This window comes from Telopea speciosissima, chromosome 6, assembly GCF_018873765.1.
Source record: "Telopea speciosissima isolate NSW1024214 ecotype Mountain lineage chromosome 6, Tspe_v1, whole genome shotgun sequence".
Classification (NCBI taxonomy): Eukaryota; Viridiplantae; Streptophyta; class Magnoliopsida; order Proteales; family Proteaceae; genus Telopea; species Telopea speciosissima.
The window spans coordinates 37,970,608-37,983,641 of record NC_057921.1 but is presented as its reverse complement, the minus strand read 5'-3'; the positions used below and the strand labels follow the sequence as shown (position 1 = coordinate 37,983,641).

General features: G+C 39.3%; 1 protein-coding gene across 2 annotated transcripts in view; it reads right to left on the bottom strand.

The window, feature by feature from the left end:
- Window positions 1-1,665: 1,665 nt before the first annotated feature.
- The window catches only part of LOC122664292 (methionine aminopeptidase 1B, chloroplastic), a 90,949-nt gene continuing 79,580 nt past the window's right edge, over window positions 1,666-13,034 (bottom strand). For both annotated transcript variants that reach the window (XM_043860048.1, XM_043860047.1), the window contains one exon: window positions 1,666-1,934. In XM_043860048.1, coding sequence (XP_043715983.1) covers window positions 1,789-1,934 — 146 coding nt within the window. In that variant the 3' untranslated portion in view covers window positions 1,666-1,788. The remainder of the gene's footprint in view (window positions 1,935-13,034) is intronic.

Genomic DNA, 13,034 nt, shown 5'->3' with positions numbered 1-13,034 from the left:
TTTACTAAATAAAATAATCCCTATAATCTAATATAGTTTTGAATTCTATGATGCTTTTCAGATTCCATTCCACGATTGGGATTTGGGATAGGATTTTTACGTCTGTTATTGAACTGTTACATTACATCTTTTTATCAGAATCAGCGTGAAAGAGAGCCAGAAGGTGAGAGAGTATGAGATATGGGAGTGAGACCAGCTTAACCTGTTATGTCCAATCTGTTTCAACAATTTTGATAAAAAATGACAATGACAGAGAGACCAGAGCAGAGAGTGAGAAAGAGAGAGAGAGTTCTTGCCTTTCTTTGCTACATTTCTGTGAAAAAATAAATAAAGGTTACCAAATCAAATCATACTGGTACGTCATGCAACTTTTGGAGTTATGAGAGAGGACTATTCTCTGCAATGGGTCGGGTCTAACCAAACACGTTCAGATTTCTACATTTCTCTGAAACTTGCAGTGGAGTTAATTTGTTACAAAATAATACAATTTAATGGTAATAAAAGAGAATGGGATTCCATGGTAACCTTAAAAAGTGACTAGATGAATGTAAAATTTTCATTCAATGTTGGTTTCAATTCTAATTCTCAATTCTTAATCAAATTAGAATTGCACCCTCCAATCCATGGTTCGTAATCTTGGTTTGGTTGATATTGGCCCAGGTTGATCCTGAAATTAGACCAATCTGGCAAGGTATTATCACAATTAGTTAGAAATTTGACAATTTTGAGAATTAGAAAATGAAATCATGCGTGCCAAATATGTCAAAACGTCCTATGCACGGTCGCGCATAAGACTTTGGATGAGAGCAAAAACCAAATTGAAATAACAAATGCACTCAGGTTACTTGATGAATCGATGCCTGAAATCTCTCTTGAATCGATCCTTTCCCCATAAGATATTTAAGAAATGATTTATTTAATCCATGTTTCAAATTGTTTAAAAAAATACAAAAAACCTAAAACGATGTAAGAAATGAATGGACAATGTAAACAACAATCATCCAATGTAGACAAGGATTTATGTGGCTCCGTAAGATTGCCATTGTCTACTGTGAGATAAGGCCTACCTCAATATAAATGGAGAATGGGTTGCAGCCGCTCTCATCTTCACACCTCTCAGATTGATTATAGAGAAAGAAACCCTTATTACAAATTTATAGCGAAACCCTACACAAACAGTTTACCAAAATACATAGGCCTCAAAATTTTCCTCAGGGACTGCCACACCCAAACCTTGCATAGACCTGCAAGTTTGTCGAGGCCCCAGTAACACATGAGATACGCTGATTCCTCCAGGCCTCGAGGCTTCGGATCCTTCGAGCCCTACGGCCCTATAGAGTCAGCCCACTTATGCAAGGGATAGAATACAACATATCATACCCCAACACTAAGGTTGCAAGGCTCTCCTTTTCCATGCTTTCCGATGGAAAATTGCATATTTCCGGTCATCAAATAAAACTCGATGTAATATGAAAGTTTGGGAAAGGACATGAATGGTGATCCTGGTCTTCCAAATTAGTAACTTCTCTCTAAGGGTAATCAATATCCCTAACAACCTCAAGGGCCTGTAGATATGGTTGAAAACTCACTTCCAGTTCAAGTCAGAGGAACCTAAACAAATAAATATGCAGACAACTACATAATATACCCATATGAAGAATTCTATGGATGAAGAAAAATACATACTATTAAAAACAACAAATTCTGAAAGACATTTACACCATGAAAGCATGATGAATAGTGTTACAGTTCAATACTTTGTCAAGAATGATTAATAGTGCTAACAGTTCAATACTTTGTCAAGATTTCAGCTCCAGTTCTGGTGATCAAAATAGTATGCTCAAATTGGGCAGCAGGGCTGCCATTAACTGTAAGAGTTGTCCAATTGTCATCCCATGTTTTACACTCGATGCTTCCCATTGTAAGAATAGGCTCTAATGAAGGTGTGAAATCAAAGTGAGTATTGGAAGGACACAGTCAGAACTAGGAATAATATTAGCACCGGAAAAAACAAAGGAACTAGGCGTAATATTCTGCCTTTGACAGGTAACAGAAATACAGAAATTCATCAGTTCCACACCAGTTACATGGTTGACAGACAGAAATGTATAGTTTGATTGAGAGATTTTGTCATACACTTACATGGTTAACCGACAGAAATGTTTAGTTTGATTGAAAAATAACCTTTGTTACATATGCTATGTAGTAACCTACTTATAAAAATGGTAAATGCTGTGAACTTGGTGGAAATCAGGAACTGTAATATAAATCAGTGACAAGACATACAAGGCAAGCATCCCTCAGGATAGTTAGCATAGAACAAAAAAGCCTTTGCACTATATATTCCCAATGATTAAACTAAATTTCACTGCACTGATCTTACAGTGGAATAAAAAATTATGTAGCTCAGATACACCAGACTAAGTTCATGGTTACTGATTCTGCAGGTCCATTTTTGTGTTGCTACTTTTCTTCCTAGGATTATAAGCACTCTGGACACCCAATTAAATTTATCCAGACAGTGAAGTGAGAAAGCATTATTGAGAACGGGAGTGACAGAATGGGGCAGGGTCCACAGCTACAGTGCAATAAGCATTTCAACACCTGGATTTGTAAGGTTTTCAGGATTTTGAGTAAATAATAATAAGAGCAACTACAAAATAAAGTAATCCCATCCAATTGGAAAAAGAAAAGTCTTCTTTCTTGTCTTCTTCATAACAACCTGCACAACCCCCCCAGGGGAAATTTCATGATAATAATCCTTAATGTGGACAATACCAACCAATGGTAAACGGTAACTGAAGTTAGAATCTCAACAATTTCAAGACTATGTCATGATACTCTTTTCGATTGAAATGTTGGAGTGAGATAGTTACTGAGAAGAGGGGTGAATCAGTGAACCCAAAATTGATCCCTCAAGCTCACAAATCTCAGCTGACAATTTCGTCGGCGCTCAATAATACAACCACTCAAACAGACTGCCCACAATCACACACAACCATACAATCGTATGCACACCTTGCCTCAAAACCACTACAATGTAGCCAAGTCTACCTTGGAAGCAAGTGGCTTTAAGATTAGTAAATCAAAGATGGAGGACATGATGTGTAACTTTAGCCACACTATGATGGATGATGACATGGTGAAAATTGCGGAGAGAGAAAGAGTTACCACCAAGTGACTATTTCAGATATTTGAGGTCTATCATACACAAAGAAAGTGATATAGATGATGATCTTTCACAAAGAATTAAAGTGGGATGGATGAAGTGGAGAGGGGCGACCGGACTACTATGTGACCGACACATTCTTTTAAAGCTTAAAGGAAAGTTTTACAGGACTGTGGTCCGACCTGCTATGATATATGGGGCAGAATATTGGGTAGTTAAGAAGTGCCATATAGCGAAGCTATATGTTGCAAAGATGAGGATGTTAAGATGGATGTGCGGCAAAACTAGGAAGGATAAAGTGAGGAACGAAAGTATTAGAACCAATGTGGGAGTTGCCCCGATCAGTGACAAGCTCCGAGAATGTCGTCTCAGGTGGTTTGGTCATATCCAAAGGAGGCCTAAGGATACTCTAGTAAGGAGTGACCTGATTTCGATTGAGGGAGCTAAAAGAACTAGGGGCCGGCCTAAAATGACCATAAGTGAGTTTGTGAAGAATGATATGCAGTCTCTATGGATCTTGTGCCAAGTATGACCTCAGATAGAGCCTATTGGAGGGCAAGGATCCACGTTGTCGACACCAGGTAGTTGAGATTTTCCTGATTTCCTGGGCTTGCCTCTTTCCTCTTACTCTCATTTTTCATTTATCACTTTTCTTATCTCATTTCTTCATTTTTATTCTTCATTCCTCTTACTTATACTTTGTGACGACCTCTATTTTCCCTACTTTGTTTGTAAGGATCCATGTAACCAACCCCATTTAGTTGGGATAAGGCTGAGTTGTTGTTGTTGTTGTTCATATATATATATATATATATATAAACACAAAATGTAACATGGTTCGGTAACTTGCTTACATCCACAGAGCAGATAGCCCAACTCGCCTCAGCGTAATGCTCAACGCTAATTTAGCAGCTACAATTGTGAATGTGCAACCACACCTAGCTTTAGACAGCCGCAACTTCTAAGGAGCTATAACCCCTCTCTGTCTAGCGCCTACTGGACATCCATAATACAAATAATAAATGGGCTTATATATGTATGCCCCAGTTACAACTCATACAATGTGCAAATCCCTCCCAAAACAAACCACAACTCACTCAGACATTTAATCGAACAACTAGCCTACATGTCTCCGGTCCACGATGCACTCCCTTGTCCTTCTTCTTCCTTCTCTTCTTATTCAGCCTTCTTACTCTACTCAAACCCTAGCCAAATCTTCAATGAATTTCTTCAATCACCTTCTAAATCAATAGAACAATAATCCTCTCAAGCATGGTGAATAGGGTAAATACATGGAAGCCCTCCAAGTTCTCCCACTCTTTCTCTTCAAAATGAGCTCCTTTTACTTCTTCTCTTCTCAAATCCCATCTAGGTATTCAAAGAATTTCTCTATCATTGGATGGAGCTTTTAGCATTCAAGAATGATTGATAGCTTAGGATTTTCCCATTGAAGCTTTTCCTCCTCTCTCACTTCTCTCCTATTTTTCCCTTAATTCTATTATATTCTCCACATATTTCTATTTCATTTATTCTCGGAAATCCAGCTTTAAACATGACAAAAACGAGACCTACTTGCGCCCTGGTCGAACCACCTGTGGTTGGACCAGTATCTTTGCACTGCTGGAAAAATATCTATCACTCACTCTTCCAAAGCGGATTGAGCTGATTCCAGAGGCATTGAAAAGAAGACTTAAAGCTATACAACTTTCATGTTTTCAGCTTTCTCAAATTCAGCCAGTAGGACAGGTAAACAATTCAGTGAAGTTGCTGTACAAGGAAAGCCATAATTCTGGGCATATGCGCTGCCTCTGTTGTTCAGGCCATATCTCCTTCGTTTGGCCTTGGATTAATGAGATTCCAAAGCCAATGGAAAGATGACTGACATAGCTTCAATCTTCATGCTTTGAGATTCAACTCAGGTTTAGTGGAAGGGGCTCAAAATGGCGCTTGAAGTCACTGAATATGCAGAAATAGTGTTCTGTACAACTGTGTCATCTTCACCGTCCCATGTCATAACTCCTTCCTTCACTCCAATCTCTATCCACCTAACAGCTGTCAACCATGTCCAGCTCATACAACTGTCCACAACATGGATGACAGTTCACTTAGCATTCGGCCACAATCAGTCAGTTGCAACTGGTCGGCCGATTCCATCAGCTGGGTTCCTCTTACCTCTGCCCATTCAACTGGCCATAACTTGCTCTCTCCAGAGCTCCGATTGACTTGATTATTTTTTTCAAATGAGATCTAACTCAAAGGGCAACAACTTTCATGTTTACACCTTCAAATCAGGTTCATTGCACAGATTCCAAACCTAAACTTGAATCTGACATATATGCAGAAATAGCTTCCTGAAGCACTCGCGCCATGTCTTATGATCAAGCCATAATTTCCAACTCTGTTCAGATTGATCTGATTCTTAAATGGTTGGAAAGAAAACTTAGAGATCTACCTTACTCATGTTTTAAGCTTCCACAGACTCCAAATGAAAAATAGGTCAAACAATCCGTGAAGTTACTGCATGTACAGAAACAGGTTCTGAAACAGTATGTACAACATGCACAGCCTATAACTTCCTCATCTGACCTGGTATTTTCCTGATTCTTACGCCACATTAAAGATACCTTAAATGGAAAGAACTCTCCTTTGGGGTTCAACCCAAATGTGCGTAACACCGTTGAAACTGGTCTTGAAGTCGATGGATTAGCAAGGATAGAGTTCTAAAATCCCATGTCATTTTTTATGTTCAAACCATAACTTTAAACTTAGACGTCCAATAAACATGATTCCAGTTGTCACTGAAAGCTGACTTGATTTCCTTGAAATCTCATGTTTACTAATTCATCGTCCAACCAACATACGAGAAGATATAACTCATTCAATTTTCTACCCTGACATGAAACCTGATATCTGCTCACTTCAACAAGGCATCCACCTTCTCAACTCCATCAAGCAACATCACCTCATGCACTCAGGGCTTACAACTGTACCATCCCACTAACACTGCCACTCACTGACACTGTCTGCTGCCCCATGGCTACCAGCCTGCTTCCATTTCTTATTGCCTATGGATGATAGTCTACCTCATCTGCAGACTTCCTTATGCAGCTGCTCATAGCACCCAACTAATAACTGCCAACTGTAATTGAAGAGAACCAATATTCCATAGGCGTCCAACTGTGCAAACTCTGCTAGTCTTTAGACTGACCATCTATACGCTTGCATCTTAGCTCAACCGAGTATGTTGACCATCAACATTACCAACACAAGCCCACTGCTCTACTGATCTACCTGGCTGATTTTGTTGACAACAATGACAACAAAAGTGCAATGCAAGCTGTGCTCCACAATCTCCCCATTTGGAATTGTTGTCAATACATGTGAGCAATTCATAGATACTGTGTCAACAGATGAACTTAATCATTCCATGACACAAAATTGCTCAAGTCTTTCTCCCCCTTGAAAACAATAACAAAGGGCTCCCCTACTTCTCTTCTTTGTTAGACTGCTGGAACTGATCAACCTGCACACAATGTAGTTCTCCCCCTTTCTTGGACCTCTCCTTAGACCAATTGCTGAAGCCAATCATCACTGCTTTTGACAACAACATTCGTGGGTGACAAAGAAGTCCTCATCTGTCCAAATAGAAGCAAAAATGCAACATTATACTCTTTCTCCCCCTATCCACCACTACACTGCTCATCATGCACATGTGTTATAGTTAACAAATCTGAATTAGAGAGTAATTGCTTGAGATGATCAAACAAGCATTGTATTTATAATATTAGAGATTACATGCTAATGACTAAAATAGCCCTAGTACAGCCGACTTAACTAGGAGGTACAAAGAAGTAAAAAATACAATTGTAGAATGACCAGAATACCCCCACGGTATTCTGGTGTACATAATTCAACACTCCCCCTCAAGTTGGAGCAAATATGTCAATCATGTCCAACTTGACTAGATTAGGATGGAACAATTTCCCAGACAATCCCTTGGTGAAAATATCAGCAACCTGATCAGTAGACTTCACACAGGGAACACAAATCAACCCTTCTTCCAACTTCTCCTTAATGAAATGCCTATCCACTTCAACATGCTTGGTGCGATCATGCTGTACCGGGTTGTGTGCAATACTGATAGCAGCTTTGTTGTCACAATACAACATTATAGGAAGATGAGCAGGAACACCAAGGTCTTGTAGCAAGCCTTTTAGCCAAAGTAACTCACAAATGCCCTGTGCCATAGCACGAAACTCTGCTTCAACACTAGAATGAGCCACCACATTATGCTTCTTGCTATGCCAAGTGACAAGATTGGCTCCTACAAAAGAACAATACCTAGAGATAGACTTCCGATCTACAGAATCAGCCCAGTCAGCATCGATATATGCCTCTACCCGTAGGTGACCATGAGGAGACAGAAGAATGCCTTTTCCAGGACCTGACTTCAAGTAGTGAAGAATTCGAAGAATAGCCGCCATATGAGAAGAATAGGGGTCATGCATGAACTGACTCACAGTACTCACAGCAACAGCAATGTCTGAACGTGTGTGTGAGAGATAAATCAGCTTCCCCACTAGTTTCTGGTACCGGCCTTTATCAACAGGTTCACTGTTGGATTATATGGGCCAGAATACCGTGGGGGGTATTCTGGACTTTTTACTGTTTTATTCTTGTTTCTATTATGTGGGTTTAGTCCCACATTGCTTACTTGTAATTCTGTCCTCTATTTTCAATAATATAAATAAAGACCTTGGGGTGATCATTAATCATCCAAGCATTCACTCCTAATTCTAATCTCTCAACATGGCATTAGAGCAGGTTTGAATTAGGAATTTCCTTCGATTCTCGATTTACCCCCCTCCTCCCTTGCAATCTCGATCTCTTCTTCCCAACCCCCTCTTCTGTTTTGATCTTCTCTCTCCAACATTCTCCCACTAGGGTAGCACTGATGAGGTGATCGACAGATCCAGTTCTTGCCCACAAGGATTTAAGTATCGGTATCGGGTATCGTATCGGTCAGGCGATTTTAGGAGATGTATCGTATCCTATCGTATCGGAGATACGTATCGTATCGTATTGGAGATATGTATCAATCGGTGCAGAAACGCATGAAAATTATCAAAATACACATGAAAATACACTTTTGGACACAAAAAACAATATAAACAAGCAATTTGTGTCATATATCATGCATATATACTAAGAATTGTGAATAATCAATAACCAAACAAGTGCGGCACTTTGAAATTGGTATAAAAGATTAAAAGATGAAATTCCTTACATGTAGAGTCACTCTATTGCCATGAAGAATGTCGGGGTGGATCAAAGTCATGTCAGCAAGGGTCTTCAACAATAGGAGCGACTATGATGATGTTGTGTACTGTCCGAACATAAGCACAATACTGAGCCCAGTTAAAATACTGATGGTAGTGACTCTCCCACTCATAGTAGAATTGTGTGTACTACTCTGGAGTGGCTAATGTCACGACAGCACTAGGTTGTGCTTGTGCTTGATTCTCTCCGTATCCATAACTTCCATACCCTACAGAAGCCCCATGTCCATAGCCTGAAGAAGAACCTGATGCATAATGCCCATGGCCTGATGAAGCACCAGCATAATCAGAACTAATGCTAAGTGACTCCATGCTACTCATAACCACATCACTATCATATGGATTGTGGGAGCGCTTGGCAGACTTGCCCTTATGCGGCTTCCGCAAGTAAGTCTTATGGCCAGCAGGCTCAAGACCATGATCCATATCTTGGGTAGTATGTGTGTATCCTGCCTCACATGTGAACTGAACCCCAGCACGATGTTGTGAAGCCTCATGGCCACCACCACTACCTCCAGCACCATGGCCACCACCACCACCACCACCACCACCACTACCATCATCATCATCGTCATCATCATCATCATCATCATCATCATCATCATCATCAGCAGCAGCAGCAGCAGCAGCAGCAGCAACAGAACCACCACCACTATCACCATCACCATCACCATCACCATCACCATCGTCGTCTTCATCCTCATCATCAACATGTTGTTGAGTTCCTCCATACGGACCTCGTCCTCCTGACTAAACCTTCTTCAGAGCTACTTTCATTTTCTTCAACATTAGGACAAGGATCTTGTGATGGTGGCTGTGTTGCATCCTCATCCATCTGTTGAATGATGCTCTCTATCACTGGATTAGGTTTGGTTGTCTGGCGATCCTCACTTAATTTATCCATCACCAATACCTTATGGGTATCCTCTATCCATGCTCTAACTGGATCTTCATCGTCAAGTAGGTGGTTGATGTCGATTAGGTTGACATCTACATCATCTCCTTTTCTTTCCAGCTCTAAATATTTAAGCTTCAGCTTCTTGTGGTAATGGACATACACTAGCTTCTCCAACTTTGAATAACTGAGACGATTCCGGGGTTTGGTGTGTATCAACCCGAATGTACTCCAGTTACGTTCGCAGCCACTAGAGGATGCCGTCAGGGATAACACTTGAATTGCAATTCGGGTTAAGTGTGGAGTACTAGTACCCCCATAATTGAGCCACCAATCAGCTGCACAATAATAAATGAAATATTAAAAGACAAAACCTTAAAACAAATTTTAAATGATATAATAAATTAGGTAAACCTAACTTACCTGGGCGTTGTGTGCTCCTAGCATGGATAGCCATTCTATCAGCAAAACCACGAGTAGCCTCCCGAAAATACTTAGCCTAGAGAGGTATTAAAAAAATTAAAATATTAGTTCCACCTCCACCAATCACTCTATTCTTGGTTTCAATCATTTATACAACTAATTTAGCTCTAACCTTATCCATGGCAAGTGTGGCCTTCGCTACATCTGGCTCCATTCTGTTCACAACATTCCTTAGGGCACACAATAGATCCGGTCTACACCCTATATCATTGGAGTATTGGATATCCGGATTCAAATAATATGCTGCACATGGTTTGTAATGGATGGTTAGAAACCTAGAAATTCTAATAATAAATAAATAAATAGTAACTTACTAACTACTAAGTGTTTAAAATGAAACCAAAGTCATATACTTATAAGATTACCTACCCAATGAACATCTTGAACGAACATATTTTCCCATCGATTGGATATAATCTTCAAATACTTCTTGTTTGATGTTGGGTTATTCTCATGTATTTTTCTCTTCACACATCCCATGGCCTCTACCATCTTACCCATGGTCTGCTCTTTATCCCCATCAACCTCTCGAAGCAGACAAAAGAGTGGCATCATAGCATTATAAAGTCAGCCCATCGCAGCCCAAAACTTTGAGGAGGTGACAAGATCTTGAACAAATCTCCTAATTTCAGACCTTGCATAATTGCTAGTCAACCACTCAGTAGAGGTGAACATCTGTAGCAGCCCATGCTTTCGGGAAATGAGGCTATCAATTGCAATGTATGCAAATCTTGTTGTTGCAGGCCTCACTAAATCCCCTTGTGTGTAACTCCTCATCAATGCCAAAACCCAACTATGGTTGTAAATAAAGTTGGTGATTTTCCTTGCATTACCAACCAACTTTTGGACCTTGGGCAATTCTCCTATGTCCTTGAACATCAAATCTATGCAATGAGCTGCACATGGTGTCTAAAATAGATGTTGCCTCTTTAACATAAGCAACTGACCAGCCTTCTTGAAATTTGCTGCATTGTCAGTTACTACTTGGATAACATCTTCTTCTCCTATGTCCTCCACAACTTCATCCATTAACTTGTACAAGTAATTGACATCTTTGATTTCACTAGATGCATTGACCGACTTGTGGAAGATCGTCCTTCCATCACAGTAGATAAGAAAATTGATGAAGGATAATCTTGTTGGTCCACTCCATCCATCACACATGATGGTTACTCTATATAGTGGCGACTTCTCCTTGAACCTCTCCACATACTCATGCACCTCTTGGACAATATCATCCAAGTAAGGCCCAACAATCTCATGAGGTGTGGGTGGCTTAACATTTTTCCCACACCGCTGAATCTCCTTTACCATGGCCTTGAAGTGGGGATCTTTGGCCTTATGTGGTGGAATCATAGAACTGTGGAACCATCTGGAGATTGCTCTGCCTATCCTTTTACTAAGTGTTTTGGGTTGAAAGCTTTCTTCAATCCTCTGTTGGCCAGCATCCCTTGGTCTATAGACATTAAGATCCATGTCTCTGATATCTGCGCTCTCTTTCTCTTACCCTTACCACTCTTTGTAAACCGGTCAAACATCCCCTTCACACTGGTTGCTCTACTAAGGCCAACAGGCTGCTTACCCTTACTTAGAGATGGACGACAAGAGGAGCCAACACCAATATCTACAGGGCCCGGGCTGGGTCGAGCTGATTGACTTCTAATCAATTGCTCAGCTCTCCATTGTTGCTCTTTTGCTTCATGTCTTGATTGTTTCATCACCAATGCCAACTCTGGGTCCTCCTCTGCTTCCATATTCGATCCTTCATAATCTTCAAAATCTTCCATCAAATTTTCCCCCAATGCATCATCATCATCATGTGCTTGCTTGGATTTTTTTTTGGAATCTCTAAGGTGTTTTTGCATTGCCCTGCTTAACTCTACAGGGCACTTTGTACACTTGGAAACATTTCCACATCCTCCTGCCATGTGCTCTTTTTGCCGAGTTACCCCACCTCCAAGATGTTGGGTGTCACAGAAGTTGCACTGTGTATGCAATCTATTATTGTTTATCTTGGTACAATAAGACCACCCAATGTCTTGTTGTCGCGGCATCGTCTTAAATACCAAACAAAAGTAAATAACTATATAAGATATATATTAAACAATATTCAAATCCACACATCAATAATTTATTATTTATACAAGTATAGACAGACATTATGATGCATGTCATGCATTGCATCATTTTCATGTATTTACTACCTAGCAAAGTTGCCCTAAACAATATTTAAACATTTTTATATTTTCTACAACTAGTTACACATTATTTAATTTTTTAAATAATGAAAAAAAAAGACATAATGTACTACATATGAATCTAAGTCTTTGATTCTATTTCAGCCAATTATACATTTTATCAAGCTATAATGAAAGAGTATAGATGAAAAAATCAGATTTTTTACATTTTTTTAAGTATTTTATAAATTCAGAAAATACCCAAAAAATAAAAAAAAATACAGATTTTAGGGTAAATGTATAATCGTGTTGGGATGTCATAGATCTATACATAATGTATTACATATACTATATACATTAGCATTTGTTTTAAATTTAAGAAGAAAATTAAAAAAAAAATCATTTTAAAGAAGGAATTTTCGATTTTGGGTAAAAAATGCCAAAGAAACATGGATTTGAAGTCAAATCTTTGTAAATGTATACAAAGAATGCAATTTCTATGTTAGTTTAACATATTCCCTTTGATTCATACCAAAAAACATACCAAAAATCAAAGATTTAAGCAAAAGAATCAAGTTTTTTTCAAAAAACTTACCTTTCCCTTCAAGAACAGCTTTTGATTTTAAATGTGGGTTGTTAGATGCACCAAATGATGTGATTTCACCAGCTTTAGGGTTGTTTTTGGCAAAGGATTGAAAGCCCTCAACAAATCTTACCCAAAAACCAAGTTTAAAAGTGTTTTTTGAAGGGTTTCTCAAAGCTGGAAAGAGGTTTTTTCCACCAGCCTGCTCAAAGTTCGACTTTCTGGTTTTCAGAAATGAAATGGACATGTGGGTTTTAAGTAACGATACGTATCGATACTTATTGATCGTATTGTATCGTATCGGTACGTCTCGATACAGTCGAGACATTTGTATTTATTAAAAAAAAAGATACGTCTCGGCCTGTATCGTATCGACCACGACCGATAC